Genomic DNA, 20,110 nt, shown 5'->3' on the forward strand with positions numbered 1-20,110 from the left:
CGGTTTTACCACCGGTTCTAATGAACCGGTCTGAACTGGGGGCAACCCACCACTGATTGGGCTTCCCATACCAAAATTCAAGCTCCATATAACTTTTCTTAGTGTATATCAGTGGTGGGTTGCCCCCGGTTTACACTGGTTCTATAGAACCGGTAGTAAAACCGGCAGGAGGCTCTGCCCACCGACCCTGACATCATCAAAATGCTTCTGCGTGTGCGCGGCCCTGCTGTGAACTGGTAGTAAAGGTAAGTAGAACCCACCCCTGGTGTATATGTCATGAGGAAAGGTGAATTACAAATGAATCCTGAAAATAAGTAAGTTTCAGCTTCTACTACCATGTTCTATTATCTCATTTTTACAGCAACTTCAAAGTAATATTACTACAACTTTATCAAAAGGAATATTTAGTAGGACAGTTGCCCCTTTGAAATTAATAACAGTAGTGCTAGAATACTATTTAATCATGTTTATATTTGGGCTTATTTTCTTAAAGCTCCTGCTTGCTTTCTCATAACTTGAACTTTAAAATGAGGACAGGAAATTTATGGAAAACCTGAAATCACAATGTTTCCCCCCCTCTTTTGCCTTTTAGCTTGTCCACTTGGGTCTTTTGAATGCCACAGTGGGTTATGTGTCCAACAAATTCAGCTTTGTGATGGAATCAATGACTGCTTTGATGAAAGTGACGAATTGTTTTGTGGTTAAGTATCTGCAGTATGCAACAACTAAAATATAGTAATAATTCTAGTTGGCTGCTTTTTTTTCTATTGTTTATGTAAGTGATTTGTTGCTTATCTTCCTTTGTTTTTTTAGACATACCCCCCAAAAATTGTAGTAGCAACTTCTTAACACAGCACCATTCTTTTATCTGTGATGGAATAAATAACTGTAAAGATGGTCAGGATGAATTACATTGCACAGAAAGTGAGTCTCACCCTACAAACAAATACCGAAAATTTCCCGAAAATGTTTTCCCGAAAATAAGGCCCTGTCTTATATTTTTTTGAACCCCGAAATAAGTGCTTGGCCTTATTTTCAGGGAAGTCTTATTATTTTGGGGCATGTGGAGCAAGACAGGGCTCCTCTTGCTATGTTGCCTGATTGCCAGCTCTGTCTCCCTAACCCTAATCAGAGGAAATGGTGGGGACCGACTGCGCATGCATTTAAATATTTTTGGGGAGGGTTTATTTTCAGGGGGCCGCTTATTTTAGTGTATGCGCTCAAAAGTGTGATTGGGCTTATTATCAGGGGATGTCTTATTTTCAGGGAAACAGGTAATATATCTCATTAGGTAGATATATATCTCACAGGTAAATATATCTCATTCTGCATCCTGTAGCAGATTAGAAATTAGATTTGTAGCCAAAGGTATGTATAATTGGGGGCAAGCAAAATGGCAGGCACAACTATAGACTGAAGCCCCATCATTTTCTATGTTCATAGATATTGTACATATGTACAAATGATACACTCTTTAGAGGCCCTTGGTTCAAATCTTGTCTTTGGAATTCACTGGCAGGTTCATTTTGCTTAATCTTTACAACATCCTGATATACAATATTATCCTGATATACACAAGTAATAGTGATTGCCTACCACTTTCTAAGAACTAAAGATGTTTTGATCTAGTGAGTTGTGCAAATGTGTGGAAAACGAACAGGAAATAAAAAAGCAGTAAAGTTGGAAGATTAAAAAAAACATTCTAAAGAAAGGAAATGGAAATCATTCCTCTACTGATGCCAAGAAAAAAAATGTGGGCACCACAGCATTTGGAGTTGTAGAAGGGGCATCTGTAATGGCAATCACTAGCTCCAAAATGAGGAATTCAGGGAATTGAAGTCCACACATCTGAAGTTGCTGAGGTTGAGACATGCTTGCTCTGGAGGATTCTTTCACAGATGGTGAAATGGTTTGTTTAGTTTATTTATATTTGCATGTATACATTTATATCAAGGGTGAGGGGTGTTTACCAAAAAAATTCTTGAATGACTGTTTTGACTTCTAGAAACTGAAATTGTTTGAACATTACAGTTATTGCTTTTTAGGCATTCCCTGTACCAGCAATACTTTTAAATGCAACAATGGCATTTGCTTCAGGAAACAAAATGCGAGATGTGATGGAATCTTGGACTGCCTTGATCGAAGTGATGAAAACAATTGTAGTAAGTATATTTGAAGGACATGCACAAGTATATTGATATAATATATATTCATTGCCCTTTTGTTCTAGTCCTCATTGTTTTTCTAGAACTTACACCTTTTTTAAAATATTGATTTCTAATACTTAGATTGGTAGGTTTGCCCATCAAGCAAAGTTTGGAAGTGACTACCTTCCTTTTCAATTATTATTTCATTAAGATAAAACAGTTTTTAGCTTTCAACCTCCCAAGAATACTTCATAACTAAATAATGTATTTTGCAAGTCTATACAGACAATAACAGCACTAGGACAGAGATCATCTGGCCCATAATTAAAATTAATCAGATATAAAGATAATTTTCCTTTATAAAATGGTTGCCTGTTCACATAGTAATTTTCTGTACTTTCAAAGCATTCTAGGTGCATAAATTTACTTCCAGCCATATAAACTAGAGCAGTGATTCTCAACATGAGCCATATGATCCCAAGGGAAGCATGCAACATTTCAAGGAGACCACAGTTTAGAGTGGGATGTCCAACCTGGGCAGCTTTAAAACTTGTGGACTTCAACTCCCAGAATTGTCCAGCCAGATGAATTGAAATCTACAAGTCTTAAAAGTTGCCTGGTTACCCCTGGTTTATATTAATTAACAGTACAGACGATAAAGTGCCTTTTTTCCAGCTAATAATCACCTAACAACAATAATGATAAATGGGGCTCAGAAGGTAGTGACAAGCAAAAAAAGGCAGAGAATTCCTATATGAGAGTATCCAAATGAAACATAACACATGTATTTTGCTATTATAATATATTATTACGTGTTAATTTTTTTCATGGAACTGCAGCTAGATAGCTGTCTTCTACAAGATCAAACCATTTTCTAAAGTGTATAACTACTTTGCTAGGCAGCAACTTTCTATACAATTCCATTCCTCCCCCCCTCCGAATTACTAGTTTTTTAATACATGTGCTCTAGCTATGTTACATAGCTGAAATGTGGCTGGATAATGCTTAGAGTAGAAATCAATGAACTGTTCCATGCATCAGGGTTTACAGGCTGAGATTCCAGAACTGCTTGCTAGGATAAGCCCTTTTGAAACATGCAATTTTTAGTGAGGCAAAGGAGGAATTATTAAACACATAGAGGGTAACAAATAATGTCAATTTAATTTTAACTGATTATAATTTGTAGGAGCTAGGACTATTTGTCCTGGCACAAGGTACTTCCTTGTCCTTTTCCCATCCATCATAGACTCTGGCAAAGGTCAGCTCCTGCCATTAGCCTGAAAAATTGGATACCCTTCTGGATATGCTGTGTGGCATTTCCCAAAACAAATAAGATAGCAATTGATTCAGTTTATAAATAAAACAGGTTGCTAGTGCAGTTTTGCTAGGCAAAAAACAGGCTAAATTGTTACTCTCTTTCAAAAGGCTGTGGCAGTACTAGATATAACAACACTCACAACCGGATTGTGGGAGGTTCTGAGACCAATGAAGGAGAATGGCCCTGGCAAGCCAGCTTGCATTTTGCTGGAGTTGCTTATTGTGGAGCCTCTGTGATATCAAAGGAGTGGCTTCTCTCTGCCGCCCATTGTTTTCAGGGGAACAGGTAAGTAAATAAAATAATTATAATTTTGAGATAATGGTGCATAAGCGCACCAGCGTGCCTACTGTCCCTGTCCTAATGTTTTATTTTATTCATATCCTTTTTATGTATTTATAATTATGTTTATGCTTGTATCTGTCATAAAATACATGTTTGATGAAATAAAATAAATAAACATAAACATGATCTCTTGTAGAGCACAATGGCTATATTGTTTTTCCCTTAATCTGCAACAATCAGTCATACAATGCAATCATGACATTAAAGGTAAAAGTAAAGGTTCCCCTTGCACATATGTGCTAGTCATTCCTGATTCTAGGAGTCAGTGCTCATCTCCATTTCAAAGCCGAAGAGCCAGCGCTGTCCGAAGATGTCTCCATGGTCATGTTGCCGGGATGATTAAACGCCAAAGGCGCACAGAACGCTGTTACCTTCCCACCAAAGGTGGTCCCTTTTTCTACTTGCATTTTTTATGTGCTTTCAAACTGCTAGGTTGGCAGAAGCTGGGACAAGTAATGGAAGCACACCCTGTTACACAGCACTAGGGATTAGTACCGCTGAACTGCCGACCTTTTGATTGACAAGCTCAGCATCTTAGTCACTGAACCATCTGAACCACCGTGTCCCTTCGTGACATTACCAACATCCAATTATAAAACTAGTTTAATAAGCAGTGCATAAGATTGTCCTGTTCTTAGCATTTCAATATCTCCCTTTCCTCGGGCTGTCTATCTCCTGGATGCAAAAATCCAGATAACCACTTGATGAGAACAAATATAGAAAATGTTAACTACTTGTGGCCATCTAGTGGTTGTACAGATTTTTGAAGCCTGGATGTAGGAGTCTTAACTCTTCCACATTAGCCTGTAAGTTCTCTGTGGCTCATGGGTTATTCAGCTTTTTTAGTGCAAATAAAAAGGTGTCCCCCCCCCCACAATGTGCCAGATTCACTGTCACAAGGAAATGGCAGAGACTTAAAAAAAGACAAGGGCATCAAGAACCACAACTGAATGCAGTCATGTATATTAACCCTAAAAGTTTTTCAGAAGCCAATGCAGAGTCTGCAGGTTTGTGTAGCTAATAAATCAATATATGACCACTTTTTTTCCAATGTGAAAAATACAAATGAATACAGTAACATTGTACACATGTATACATTCAAGTGTATTCTTCCATACATTCAAATCCATGCACAGACAGATAACATGATATAGGCCTGCACACAAATTTTTCCCACATATCAATATTTGTCAGAGGCCTTTGATGTTTTCATATTTACTTGCTCATTTACTAAAGCAAACGTCAAATTTCAAGAAGTTTTTGTTCCTGCAAAGCTAAGGACTACAGAGCCTTGTCTATATAGGAGTCAGTCAGGCTGTGTTCTGAAAGGACTCCATTATCACAGGCCGTAGTATAAAAGGACCTTCTAAAGAATCAGCAGGGTAAGTCCATTGTTATTTGGGAAGACAAATAGTATCTTGGGTACAGACCAAATGCTTCCCCAAAGATTCCAAGTGGAAGTTGCAACTTCTAATTACTTCTCTAATTGTTTAGTTACTTAGAAACAGGAAAGAGCTCTTCAACTTGTCCAAGTCCCAATTTCTCTGTTTCTTTTGTCTTAGAAAGTCCCCCCCTTTTTTTCCCCTGTTCCTACTTCCTCTCCCCTCAGTTGCAGTTTTTTCTGAAGGAGATGGATATGGATTGAAAGCTCTTCAAAAATTGTATTGTACTCTTAGTATTCCAATTAACTTATGTATCAGTTTTGGTCCAATAGTAGTCATTTAAAGTGGAATAGATCTCTATCTCTCTACTGACCTGCTTGTCTTGCTCAAACAATTCATTTCATTTAAATTATTTCTCGGGTTGCTTCTGCAACTCTGGGTGGCTAAGAATAACTAAAAACATAACTATAAGATAAAACTAACCACAATACTGAAATGTTAATACAATGCAGCTGAGTTTCTCAAGAAGTTTACATTCTTCAGCTACACAGTGGTACAATTGGCTCACTTGGCGTGCTAGTTCAATGCCTGAGGGAATAACCATATTTTCCAATCTTTTCAGAACACTGACAGGGTTGAGGCCCTCCAGATCTCAGGGGGTTGATATTCTGTAGGGCAGGCACAGATATTGAAGCTAATTCCATTCCTTTTAGCTGTTACACAGCCCATTTTTACAGGAAATATGGATTTAGAATTTTTCTGGAATAATGTTAGTCTAGAATAATGCTAAACTATATTCCAAGGAATAAAGCACAACCATTGAAAACTCTTGTGCAAAACCACATTTAGCCACTTGCCTCCACTTTAGTTAAAGAGAGAGACAGGTGATTTTTTTTCCCCCATAGACCCTTAAGTGAAGAAAAAGAAACAAGACCTGTTCTTAACTTATTCAGAATATCATACAGACATAATAATACTATTTTTCATTTGCTAGCATTGTATCTGTGATAAATAGAGATCACTAATGGGGAACAGCACTAATATGTAGGTATACATTTCTGTATAGTTCAAGCACTTAATGATAACCCTTAATCTTGGTCGCATGTCGTAGATATTTGAATGTTCAGTCATATATATTTGAATGTCCTGTTTTCGTTTAGGTTATCAGATCCTAGAATTTGGACGGCTTACTTGGGAATGCACACAAAAGGAAAAGCCAAATTTGTGTCCACTTTGAAGAGAATCATTGTCCATGAATATTATAACAGTCAAAATTATGATTATGACATTGCTCTGCTACAATTAAGCACCCCATGGCTTGAGACAATGAGATGGTCAGTTGGGCCAATATGCTTACCTCCCACCATACACAATGTGCACCCTGGAGAAAAATGCTGGGTAACAGGCTGGGGACAGAAGCAGGAAACAAGTAAGCCCACTGCATTGTATCATTCATTCATCTGTTGCCAATAAACAAAGGATTTATGTAAAAATAAGTAGTCAGCAACATTAGAAAGAAGTGGTGCTTTCATGCTTAGAATGATGGTAGCAGGGTCAGAGCATTATATGGCGAGTTCTGCCCTTTTTGTCTGTATTACAACAATACATAGAACAAAAGGAGGAAGGCTTGATGCTGGTTTTACCATTCTAACCGTCTCCTCCTTCCCTTTGGAAACCCTTGGAAGCGCTTAAAATATGTTATAAATAAAATTGTTTAAATTTTTAAAAAAATATTTATTACTAAAAAGAGGGAATCTAGATGAAATGTAAACACATGAGCTTAAACAATTATTTCTGGGTTTTTTTAATTGGCCAAAACAGCAAATACCAAAATCAGTGTTCAGTTTCATTGTATCCATGTTAAGGGTATAAATTTTATTCATTTTATTGCCCACTTTATAGAACGGCAATTGGTTTATTATATAATTTGCAACAGCATTGTTTTAAAATTATATCCTGATATCTTGATATCTTGATATCCATATCCTGATATATATTTATCTATTTATATTTCATATTTCTTAACCACCAGAAACCATATTTCTTCTTCAAATGTATTTGTATAGCTTATGTCAGTAGTGGTATTCAGCCGGTTCTAACCAGTTCGGGCTCCTCCCACCCACCCGGACGTTATCACGGCCCGTTTTTTACGCTCTGCGCATACGCAGAGGCGCGCTCACATTTGCGAACTGGTAGCGAAGATAAGTGAATACCATCACTGGCTTATGTGTCTGAACATATATATGATAAATCATTAGATCAAAGTATACATTTTCTTGATTTCTCAATTCACTTAATCATAAAAAGCTTTTGTACACAAGTTTCCCATTTTGTACAGTAAATTTCTCAAGAAACTATTTTTAACAGATCTTTCTGGTAAGTTCTCTATTCTCCAGTGCAGCATTTTTAATCTAAACTTTCATCTCTGAATCTATGCCATTTGGAACGAGCTCCCCCTGGAGATACGGATGATCCCGGATTTACGCACTTTCTACCGTGCCCTCAAGACCTTTTTATTTCAACAGGCTGGCCTGGCCTAAATTGTTAATTTTAAATTTGTTTTAAAATTTAATGTGCTTTTACATTGTTTTTTAAATTTTGTATTATGTGTGTTTTATCCTTTGGCTGTTCATCGCCCTGAGTCCTTCGGGAGTAGGCGGTATATAAATCCAAATAAAGTAAAGTAAAGTAAAAGTATGCAATTTCCAGAAAAAATATTCTTGTTCAAATGCATTTCTTATTTTTAAAAAAGAAATTGGGGAGGGCAAGCAGATTTAAAACCAAAGTAAGACATGCAATGTGCTTGCAAACTCTGTTCAGTATTATCTGCTGTAAAGGCATCCGATTCTTTCATAATTAATATATACAGATCTCATCTAATATCAGTGATTCCAAGAATCTGTTCTCTCCTTGGAAATTCAAGTGTAAAAATTTAATAAATACCATTTTAAAGATTCTTTGTAAATTGACATACTAAGGGAAAAATCATAAAACATTTACAATAATCTAACATCCTAAACATTCTGACCAAATAAATTTGTCAAGAAATATTGATGATGCTAAGTTAGGAATATCTTTGTAGTCTAAGGACTAGCAACAGGTTAATCACAGGTGAACATGTTCATGTGTACCGTGATTCCCTGAAAATAAGACCCTGTCTTATATTTTTTTGAACCCCGAAATAAGTGCTTGGCTTTATTTTCAGGAAGGTCTTATTATTTTGGAGCGCGTGGAGCAAGATGGGGCTCTTTTTGCCATCTTACCTGATTTCCAGCTCTGTGTTTAAATATTTTCGGGGAGGGTTTATTTTTGGGGGGAGGCTTATTTTAGTGCATGCGCTCAAAAGCCCTATTGGGCTTATTATCAAAGGATGTCTTATTTTTGGGGAAACAGAGTAACATATACTGGTACAAATACACACACAGATGCACATATACCACTCAGCAATTCTTAAATATAATCAGCAGTAGCCAAAATTAAAACTTATTTTAAAGATCGTTTTTAATGGCCAAAATCTTACAGGATGATCAAATCTCAGCCTTCTCAGTATTCTTAAGAGGTCTTCATTTAAAATTCCTGGCAAGTCTGTGAAACTATCCTAACTTTTATAATTATTTTATAATTATTCTATGATATCAAAAAGCGTAGTGCATTGGAAATTTTACCAAATTTGGCAAACTTGTACAATTCCAAACAAAGGAAACTCGTTACCTGCAACACTGAACAGTAGTGTTGGAACACCTGGAACATTTGCCAGCTTCTTTACATATGACATGGATATAGTTTACTTTTTCACAAACCACAACAACTTGGGCCAACCAAATGTTTTAATTTAAGCAGTATCTGAAATCTGCAAAGCAGAAAGCTATTTTGAAAATTGCACAATAGATTCATCATCATTAGTAATGTGAATAGTCTAGACTGCCTTATAATTATATATATATAACCTGGTCTTCTAATTCATTTTCAATTACGCTATCTACCATACTCTCTTTTTTTTTCAACAGGGGGTTATTGCGTAGATTAATGAAATAATGTAACTATCTTAGAATGCTTCTCAAACTGTGGTCTGGGGATCTCCAGGAGTCTTGAGACATTTTAAGAGATTTACAAAGTTAAAGTAAATAAATATTTTCAAATGTCTCAAATTTTATTTCTAATACATTTAACTATCAATAGATATAACATACATAAACCAAAGTTCTTTGAGTGTCCTCAATCATTTTTAAAAAGATAAAGAGAATCTGAACCAAAGTGATTGACAATTACTAGTCTAAAGTATGTCATGTTATTAATTTCTTGGAACATAGCTCTTTGGACTTCAAAGGATGTTATTCTTAGGAAACAGTAAGCTAATAGCTAAATTCCAAGCATACATAAAATAAATAATTTTATCCATCACTTGTACTGTGTGTTTTTAAAATAGCAATAGCACTTAGACTTATATACCGCTTCATAGTGCTTTACAGCCTTCTCTAAGTGGTTTACAGAATCAGCCTATTCCCCCAACAATTTTACTGACCTCGGTAGGAGGAAAGGCTGATTCAACCTTGAATCAGTCAGAATCGAACTCCCGGCAGTGGGCAGAATCAGCCTGCAATACTGCATCTTAACCACTGTGCCACCATTCCTCTTTAAATAATTCACTGCTCTGGTATTTTATATTTTGAGACACATTTTATATGCTGTTCCTGTGAATTATGCACTATGCTGCATTTTGCTGTGCCATACAAAATACACAAATACATATGAAACAGTTTGTTGGTTCATGAAAATGGTGCTATATAGTAAAACGAGATACTGGAAATGTATTTTCTTGCTTTATTATGCTTTTCCTCGATCCAGATGATGACACACCAGCAATTTTACAGAAAGCAGAGGTGGAAATTGTGGATCAAACAGTTTGTCATTCAACATATGGGCTTATCACAAGTCGCATGCTGTGTGCTGGAATAATGTCTGGAAAAAGGGATAGCTGCAAAGTAAGGAGTTTACTTTTTTGCCATGCATACTTGCTACCCCTCCCAAATAATCATAGATTTGGAACCACTTAGAATTCATGGTTTTAGGTTAGACTGGGAAGCTGGAAAAAAATCCGGAAAAGGCTGGGGAAAAATCACTTCATTACTGTTGCCAAGAAAATGACATGACATTTCCATAAAATAATGAGAGGTGAACTCATGAAATATTAATTTGAAAAATAAGAACATTTAGTCTGGGTTTTTTTCCGCTTGTTTTTCTCTTCTCTTCTCTTCTCTTCTCTTCTCTTCTCTTCTCTTCTCTTCTCTTCTCCTCTCCTCTCCTCTCCTCTCCTCTCCTCTCCTCTCCTCTCCTACTCTCCTCTCCTCTCCTACTCTCCTCTCCTCTCCTCTCCTCTCCTCTACTCTACTCTCCTCTCCTCTCCTCTACTCTACTCTGTGTGTGTGTGTTGTGTCATAATGAACATTTGCTCAGAATGCTTGGGGCTACAACTTCCAGAATGAATGAACCCAGCCAAGATGAACTTAATGACTCTAATAAAATAATAAGTTATTCAAGGAATATCTAGATCATATTTCCTACTGAGTAATTTTCATATTGGAGGAGGAAATGGTTCCATAATCTGTGATAAACAATATTGTTTCACATTATAGATAAACTCAATTGCCATAGAAATAAAATTCAAATATAAATAATTAATAATTGATAGAAAAATTATAGATTAATTTATAGTCCAATCTATGACATTTGATTTTTTTTCTTGTCAATTAAACTTTTTCCATCATTAGTTGTACCAATAATCTTATCACTAAAATAATACCATTGTGCATACTATCTAGAGAAACATTGCTCTCTAAACATTGTTAACTTTTAAAAATAATCTCTTTTTAGGGAGACTCTGGAGGACCTCTATCATGTCGAAATAAAGGTGACGGAAAATGGTTTTTGATGGGAATTGTTAGTTGGGGCTACGGTTGCGGAAGACCCAATTTCCCAGGAGTGTATACAAGAGTGTCAAAGTTTGCTACATGGATACAAAAATACATGCCTTCAGTTTTTAGCTAGTAGTGATTATATTCCAAAAGCTATGAAACATTGTTATTAAAACCATATTTAATAAATTATTATGTTTTAATTGCATTGTGAATTTAATCTTCATGACTAGAAAACCATGTGTCTTTGTGAAATACATATTATATCATTCATCTTAAAACATATATTTTGTTAACATACTGCAATATTCAGAGGCAGAATTGGTACAATCTTAGCTTCCTCCCTCCCTCCTTGCCTTTCCAGCATGCATTAGACTGAGCTGTCTTTGAGGAACTTACTTGAACGTCCCTTCTCTGTGCGCTACTGGAGAATGTGATGGTCACATTATTAGTCAGGATAACCAATTATTCAATCAGTAGAACTGGGCCTATTGTAGGGTTGCTGTGTTGGATACAGTTCAGTTCCAGCTCCCATTCAAAATGACTGTCCCCACCTAAAAGTTATATATAGTGTGATACAGTACTATGATATAGCAGACACTGCCTCACCAATCATGATCTACCTTTTAGATATCATGAAGTGGACAAGATATGGGCACTTCATTTTGCACCAATTACAGTTTCTAGATAGGTAATGTCATATAGAACACATTGAAGAAGCAACCTAGAACTAGGAATTTGATTTCCAGGTTTTTATACTCACTAAAGCCACATTCTGCATTTTGTACCAAAGGAAATCAGGTCCTGGCCTTATTTTCTGTGATAGTTTCATAGCAGTGTTTCATTCCCAATTCCTTTAATTTCACTTGGTAGGATTTAGTTTCTAAAGCGTTTCTAACATATTTAAAACCAAAATCATATTACTGTTTAATAGCCTGGGTGTGGAGGCTATAACATATGAAGAACAGTTGCAGGAACTGGGTATATCCAGTTCAATGAAAAGAAGAACTAAGGGTGTCATGATAGCAATGTTCCAATATCTCAAGGGTTGCCACAAAGAAGAGGGAGTCAATCTATTCTCCAAAGCACCTGAAGGCAGGACAAGAAGCAATGGGTGGAAACTAATCAAGGAGAGAAGCAACTTAGAACTAAGGAAGAATTTCCTGATAGTTAGAACAATTAATCAGTGGAACAATTTGCCTCCAGAAATTGTGAATGCTCCAACAAAGGAAGTTTTTAAGAAGAGATTGGACAACCATTTGTCTGAAATGGTATAGGGTCTTCTGCCTGAGCAGAGGGTTGGACTAGAAGACATCCAAGGTCCCTTCCAAATCTGTTCTGTTCTGATTCTAGTAACTTACCAGAAAAAACCATTTTGTAACATTTGACAGACAGCTTCAAGACCGAAAAAATGGTAGTCATAGGTCTGTTAACTTGAAAAAGCAGGAGTGAACAGCCCAGAATTTGAACCTGAAGGTGAACATGCATATACATTTCATTAGATGTGCTACTTGCAGAATTATTTCTATAGTTTTCTAGAAGAAGTCTGTGTTAAAGGGATAATGCCAAGGTTTCCAAAATTAAAGTGGTTTTATTGTTGGACCTTTGTGATAAGACCACCTGAACACTTGTGATGAAAAAAATAACACCATATTATGTTGATGGGATTAGAAGCAAAGTGATTTATGGGTACAAATAAAATATTCTAGTGATACATCTATAAACAAGTAAATTTACTTAGGATAGTGAAAGTAACCTAGTATTTGGCATTAAGAACTGATATACATGTATCAAGAAGATTATGTTATTCACCTTTTGTGCATAAAACTAAGTTTCCCATTACATTTATTAGATAACAGAGTAATTATTAAGTGATCTATATTGGGTAAAATGGGAAACATTGTTAATGACATCAGGGACTATTGATTAATTGATGGTGTTATTACTGAAATAATTACAATAATTTATCACCAGTTCCCATTTTCGAATGACAAATTTGATTTATATGGGAACTCAGTGATTTCAAAGTCTGCCTTGAATCTACATTGGGTAGATTTCAGTGACAAATTGTTGAAACGGATACCACCTACCACAAATTCAAAGCATATTTTGGAATGTTAAGTATGCATTTTGATGCAAATTTTAAAAGTAAATGCACAATTGAAACCAGAGATCTTTCTTTTGGATTTAATGGGTAAACCAATAGATACGTCTTATGGAACATTGTTTTTATATGTGACAAGAGCAGCAAGACTTTTATATGCCAAAGCTGGAAGGACATACAAATATTTACATTAGAAGAATGGATGAAGCTGAAGGAATTGGCAGAAATGGTAAAATGGGCAGCCTTGATGAAATTTTATTTTTACTTAGAAACCATTTTTGGACTTCTTGCAAAAAACTGAAAGAAATGAAAAATCAGTTTTGAGATATAATGATTAGAGTTATATTATACAGCTTGATGTATTATTTACTTGTACCAAAGAAAGTGACAAGTAACTCTCCTTCCTTCCTTCCTTCCTTCCTTCCTTCCTTCCTTCCTTCCTTCCTTCCTTCCTTCCTTCCTTCCTCTTTTACTTTTTTCTGAGTTTTTCTTTTTTCAATTCTTGTTTTCTGTTTCTTTATCTTTTAACTGTAATTTTTTTGAAAATCAATAAAGTTAATAAAAATCATTTTCAAAAATAGATACAACTGCTACCCTTACAGTTACAGATGTAATGAAACCATTAATTCTGGATTCATATAGTTGAATGACATGTATATTTAACTGATTGCCCCTTCTCTTTCCTCTGCCATCTGTTACATGAAGAAACTAACATAGATCAATGCAGTACATTCAGATCTGTTGATCTTAAGTACAAAGGGGTTGAGTGAATCACATAGTTATGTTTCAGTAATAATAGTAATAAAGAGCAGAGATTCTTCATATGCTGTTGCCACTGGCCTCTGTTCAACACTTAGTAATATTCATGCCTCTGTTATATTCATCTAGATCTCTGCCTGCTGCCACTGCAAGTTGTGTTGCTAATAATTAACCCGGGCCTTACAATGCATTTGTAGGTGCCTTCTTCCTATTCTTGAATGGTCATGGTCTACGGTGTATCTGCCATCCAGGTCCCCATAATTTTCTAATCCAGATGTGATTTTTATAAGGTGAACTGGAATGCAATTTGCCTTCATTCGCGAATGCAGTTTCCTTTATTGTTGCCCATAATCTTATTCTATTCTAAATGAAAAGCAGTGGTTGTAGTTAGTAGCACCAAGTGTGAGCCCTTATGCTGTGAATTTGTTCATATAAACAGTTATGTCAAGCACTGGACAGTGAGTCATCACAAGAAAAATACTTATGTTGCCTAGAGCATCTTCCGTTTCTATTTAGCATCTCAGGAACAAGTCAGTGGATCATATCTGCAGAATTCCTTATTTTAAAAAAAAACAAATACATGATATCCAGAATTTTCTAGATGTTCTTCCTATCCTTTGGATAAGAATATAAATACATGTGTTTATGCTCAGATAATAAATATTTTACTTAATAGCAATAGCACTTAGACTTATATACTGCTTCATAGTGCTTTACAGCCCTTTCTAAGCAGTTTACAGAACCAGCATATTGTCCCCAACAATTTGGGTCCTCATTTTACCAACCTCGGAACGATTTGCTTTATTAGAACCAGTCTGGTCTTGTGGTTAAGGCACTAACCACTAGAAAGCAGAAGACCACGAGTTCAAATCCTGCCTTAGCCATGAAAAACAGCTGGGTGACTTTGGGTCAGTCACTTTCAGACCAACCCACTACACAAGGTTGTTGTGGGAAAATAAGAGGAAGAAGGTGTGTTGGAACTGTTTGCTGCCTTGAATTGTTTATAAAAATAGTAAGGTGGGAAATAAATAAACAAACAAACAAATTAATTAATTAATTTTATGGAAATATATACCACTAAAAGGATTTTCTTCCCAAACTAGTACTATTTTAGGCATTAAACTAGCTAAAAAGTGTTATGATAAGAAAAGAAAAAAAATCAAGAGGTTCAGTTTGAAAAAAAATAAGCATTATTTACAGTATTTACAAAAGATCTATTGATACATAAGCCATCTTACATATGGATAGAGTAGTGTTGTCTGAATAGCTGAGGGTTTCTCTCACAGAAGCATTTTTATGTTTCTCCTGATTGTATCTAGCCAACTGGAAAGGAAAGAGTTACACTATTGTACACCTAGTGTATTTTCTTTCCCACCACCTAACCTCTTTGTGGATATTCAGACAGATTTTTAGTCACAGAGCAAAGAAAAATCAAGGTGTACAGCTATTATTTTTTGCTCATCTTTAACTACTCCAAGTTCCTTCAGGATTCAGATATAAAGAACTACACAGGACAAACCAACAAAATATAAAAATGAAAATTAACCCTTCTAGGCTCTCCTCTATGATATACAGCATACCAACTCCCAGTGGCTCACACTTTCATGCTGGATTGGTAAGATACTGCAATTATTCTTCCTACCATTCATATTTGCATTTTTTAAGCTCATAATTGTACAAAATTAAGCTATGTATTTGCATTCTTCCAGTAATATAACAATAAATGTAGAATAAAATTTTAAAAAGGACAGCATACCTTGCTTTATTTGAATGGCTTTTCTTTCTTTTGTACTTTCAGCAAAATATTTCTCCTCCTCAGATCCAGGATTCAGAAAATATTATATACCTAAAACGTCTGGGCAAAAACTTGACTATGCAGTTCTGGAAAAAATGCCTTTTAAAAATATTGCCTACAACTGCCTTGGTTATCATTTTTTTGGTTATGTACTATATTTTATGTAAGTGCATGCTTTTCGATGAAAAACTGAATTGATTTCCAATAATGCATAACATTCTGACCCTTACAACAATGTCAGAATATTTGTTTTTGCAAGCATCAGAAAAATATTATTAACATTTCTCTTATTAGAGAAATCCAGCAGAATCAATACCACTTTCCTTTAATAGTTCCATCTTAACCCCCTATTTTTACATTATTGGGGACCTAATAGAGTGGTAAGCAGAACAAACAGTCTAAGTAATTAAATATTGATGATTTGCTATGAATTTCCCACAACTTTTTCTAATCTTTCCAATTTAAACAAAACTAAATATATTTAGAAAGCCCGCTTTAACACAGTGAATGTAAGAAAACACCTTTATCACAATACTTCACTGCTGCAAAATATTATCCATATTTTAATCTCAAGTACATTCGTTGACAATTTTCCTCATTATCTCTTTTGAACATTTTGATTGTTTACCAATATGGGATCCTATGCTTTCAGCTCCAGCTTTCTCTTACTTCTACATTGGTGGAAGTGTGGAAATCCCTAACCTGACTTATACAAATGACCTCATGAATCCCAAGTCTCATGCATTTATATTGCAAGCTGAAGCACTACAGAATTATGTAAGTTTGGTTATGGAAAATATAAAAGAATTTTATTTTGTTTTGCAGTTCATTTAATAGCTTTATTTGTACTGTATTTATAATTTTTAAAAAAATATTTAAAAGCAAATATTAATATACGTGATAAATCTAAAGCATAAGAATACTAGTTTGTTGGAAATTGAAGGCTATTATTTATGAAACTTTCAGTGTACCATTAAATATAGAGGGAGGACTCCACCAGACAGCAAATTTTGGGCAAAAAGTGGGCCACTAGTTCTATTTTTATTAGTAGGCAAGGATGTCACTTTGTCTGAAGTGTCTGAAATGGCGACATATTTCTAACCATTACAAGGCTGGTATTATACAATATAAACTTCTTTTTTTCTTACAACCTGACACACTTTCCACACTTTCTATTATTTGCTATCATAGAATAATTCTGGTGAATGGACTGTAATCTATGTAATTTTAGATAGATTTAATATATGTTGTTGTAAGTAGTGTAACAGGTTAATGCAGACAATATTCTACAAAGAAACTTCACTCTAACGAGTGAAAACTGAGAGTTTTCAGAGAGTTTAAACAGAGTTTAAAACTCTCTGCATATAGTATTAAAATAAACCACAATTGTAGCTCCTTCTTTGTATTAAAACTTTTATTCATATTGTAAATTTGTTTGTGGAGTTTTGTATTATGATTTTATTTTTACAATAAAAACAGACACATATACACACAAACACACACTCATTTTAATTTCTTCTTCAGTATAATAATATTGGCTTTCTTGCTCTTTCTCCCAATTTAATTTTATTAGTGAGATCAATATACTTTTCTGGCCTTTTGTTAACAGAAAAAGCTTTGAAAGCACAAAGCACCTTTCTGTTAGTTTGCATTTCCCAGATGAATTGGTTGTGAGTCTCAAAGCTGTTTTGTACATGGATAACACAGGATCCCTTTGAAAGAATCAGTAGCTGAAATTTATACTGATTGTTTTATTTAGTCATGTCTACTTGGTAAAGAAACAGCTTTACGCCACCTTATAAAAGATACCACTTTAATAGAAATTTATGTCGAATCATCTGTGATTCTGTGTCTAATCCACTAACTTTGGGGGCGGGAGCCTGGAAATAAACAATAGAAATGATACAATTATACAGGACTTAATAATTTTTCCTTGTTCTTTATATTTAGCTTTCTAATTCTTTAACTGTCAGTTTGCAGAAATATACGGGTCTTCTGCTATAAGCAATTATTACTTGAAATCTGTTATTGCTGCATTCAGGTAAATCATGCTTAAATTATGTAACTTTATAAATAATATAATATTTTATAAATAAAATATTGTCAGCCATGTCTACTTATTTTCTACTCATGTTCTCAGGGAAGTAATCATGTTCAATAGAGTAGATACCATCAGAAAGGGATTTAATTCTGATTAGACTTTGCCAAAATTTATAATTAGTAGGATATCTTTAAATATACAAACTTTTAAGATTAAGTGAAGAAAATGCTACATTGATAAAAATGATAAATATTAAAATAGTGCAAATAATTCAGATTAAATGATGAAGTTTTTGTAAGGATTTGCAGCTCTGAATCTCCTCTCAAATCTCCTTGCTTATTTTACCAAATATGATTATCTTAATGGTTCGTTGCTTAGTGACTATTTGAAGTTATAAAGAACCTGCTAATGTACTTACAACCCAGTTTAGAATTATGTCAATGGCAACACCCTGAAGTCAATTAACTGCAATTTACAATATTTTTTGCTGGTTTCTGGCCTTCGGGCCGGTTTGCGGAAAAGTTTGCCCCAAGTGAATGGACTTATTTTATGACCACTGCATTCACTGTATGACTGTAGTGTTTGCTTAATGACCACCGCAATAAAAGATTATAAAATCAGGTTGGTCATATGGGTGCCTTGACTTATAATCATCATGATATATGATGAAAATTCCATATTCCATTATGGTAATAATTTGAGGACTATCTGTATGCTTATATTAATTAATTTATTTTTAATATATATTTTTTATTTGTCAAGTACATATTAGATAATATATATAAGTATAAGCATGAATTGAATACATAAAATGAATACAATTAAAGGAAACATTAGGACAGGGATAGTAGGCATGCTCTTATGCAAGCCTCTTTCAGACCTCTTAGGAATGGGGTGAAGTCAACAGTAGATAAATAAATAAATAAACTATATTTATTTCTCCTGATTATGTCTACTTGTTGATATACTCCTCTATGAGGCCATTTAGAAACCAATTGCAGTCCTCTGACCTCTACCAAAGGGCACAGATGCATGTTCAAATAAAATCTGATTGTATATTCAAAACAAAGTTTATTTTGTTATCTTCTTCCAGTGATGGAAAAAGTGGTGCTCGAGCATATTATTGGAGCACATTTTGGGCCCCCACAAATGTTGTTCTTCCTATCAAAAACCTATCCTCAGCATATCAGAAGCAAATCAGTTTTAAAAAAATACCTGCAATAGCTAATAACACTGCTGAAACATTTCCGTTAGAAGAAGACTTTGATATAATTACTATGGAGCTTTTTGGTAAGGTGATATTTTATATATTTTTTATTTTTAATAAATTCAGAAATGTTTAGGCCTGCATATATATAATTATTTATGACAGCATTTATCCTTTTGGGTTTCAGAACCTGGTTCTATGGCCTATGACACAATACTGAAATCAGGTAAGGGCTATTCTACCCTGACCCATTGCGTAGCCTTGAGACTTGAAGAAAGAAGGAACGTAGTTTTTACCCTTGTCTTGAACTGAATTTGAAGGCTAGGGAACTACTTAGTCCAAAAATTATTGCAAAGGATAGGAACTGCTTAACAATATTTTCATTGAAAGTGCTTGAATAAGATACATTGTCTGATTTAAGTTTAGTTTAAATGGATAGTACCATCCATCTCCAAATAATCTGGATGGCTCAGTTTAAAATGCAATATGAAAAACAAGAAACAAAATAAAGAAGAGCAAAAATAAAAGCTAAATTGAAATCAAGAACAAAATGGCAGTTTGCTCCATGACAGATTTCCTGGATTCTGAAAGATGACACTAATAGAAGAAATCCAGACCAAGTTAATTTTACCAGCTGGGCAAATACACTCTCCCTTCTACTTTAAGGTAGATCACACTAGGAATTAGTCATGCATGCTAACCCTGCTTTTATTATAAGATTACAATAACTGAATCTTGCAATTCTGAATGTGCTTCCCCCTCTTTCCCTTTGCCTTCATGAAAACTATGGAGATTCTTGTCTGCTTATTTGGATTAATCCTAACCTGGACTCAGATTTCTTTTTATTTGACTGAGGATCTTCCTCTTGTTCCTCAGGATTATTCCTTCTGTCCATAACATCCTGTTTAACATCTACATGAAACTGTTGGGGGAGTTCATCTATTAGTTTGGGATCCTGCGTTATCAATATGCAGCAGATGCCCAACTGTACATATTGACCTTACATTGATTGAATGATGTTTTCAACATATTGTCCATTATCTGAAAGCTGTACAACTCTGGATGGTGAAGAACAGGTTTAAACTCCACTCTGACAAAATCAA

At 34.8% G+C, this 20,110-nt stretch overlaps 2 protein-coding genes across 4 annotated transcripts in view; both read left to right on the plus strand.

The window, feature by feature from the left end:
• Positions 1 to 11,304, plus strand: part of TMPRSS7 (transmembrane serine protease 7) — a 34,363-nt gene extending 23,059 nt beyond the window's left edge. For 2 of the 3 annotated variants that reach the window (XM_087894930.1, XM_087894931.1), the window contains 7 exons: positions 593 to 700; positions 814 to 924; positions 2,046 to 2,162; positions 3,573 to 3,750; positions 6,350 to 6,618; positions 10,035 to 10,171; positions 11,061 to 11,304. In XM_087894930.1, coding sequence (XP_087751056.1) covers positions 593 to 700; positions 814 to 924; positions 2,046 to 2,162; positions 3,573 to 3,750; positions 6,350 to 6,618; positions 10,035 to 10,171; positions 11,061 to 11,234 — 1,094 coding nt within the window. In that variant the 3' untranslated portion in view covers positions 11,235 to 11,304. The remainder of the gene's footprint in view (positions 1 to 592; positions 701 to 813; positions 925 to 2,045; positions 2,163 to 3,572; positions 3,751 to 6,349; positions 6,619 to 10,034; positions 10,172 to 11,060) is intronic. The other variant, XM_087894932.1, reaches the window with a different exon arrangement.
• A 2,099-nt stretch (positions 11,305 to 13,403) lies between these two features.
• The window catches only part of LOC117664059 (suppressor of tumorigenicity 14 protein homolog), a 28,757-nt gene continuing 22,050 nt past the window's right edge, over positions 13,404 to 20,110 (plus strand). Inside the window, exons 1-7 of the mRNA XM_087871538.1 lie at positions 13,404 to 13,434; positions 15,443 to 15,579; positions 15,763 to 15,922; positions 16,412 to 16,536; positions 17,733 to 17,800; positions 18,894 to 19,090; positions 19,195 to 19,233. Coding sequence (XP_087727664.1) covers positions 13,404 to 13,434; positions 15,443 to 15,579; positions 15,763 to 15,922; positions 16,412 to 16,536; positions 17,733 to 17,800; positions 18,894 to 19,090; positions 19,195 to 19,233 — 757 coding nt within the window. The remainder of the gene's footprint in view (positions 13,435 to 15,442; positions 15,580 to 15,762; positions 15,923 to 16,411; positions 16,537 to 17,732; positions 17,801 to 18,893; positions 19,091 to 19,194; positions 19,234 to 20,110) is intronic.

This window comes from Pantherophis guttatus, chromosome 5, assembly GCF_059756535.1.
Source record: "Pantherophis guttatus breed Tessera chromosome 5, ASM5975653v1, whole genome shotgun sequence".
In the NCBI taxonomy this organism is placed as follows: domain Eukaryota; kingdom Metazoa; phylum Chordata; class Lepidosauria; order Squamata; family Colubridae; genus Pantherophis; species Pantherophis guttatus.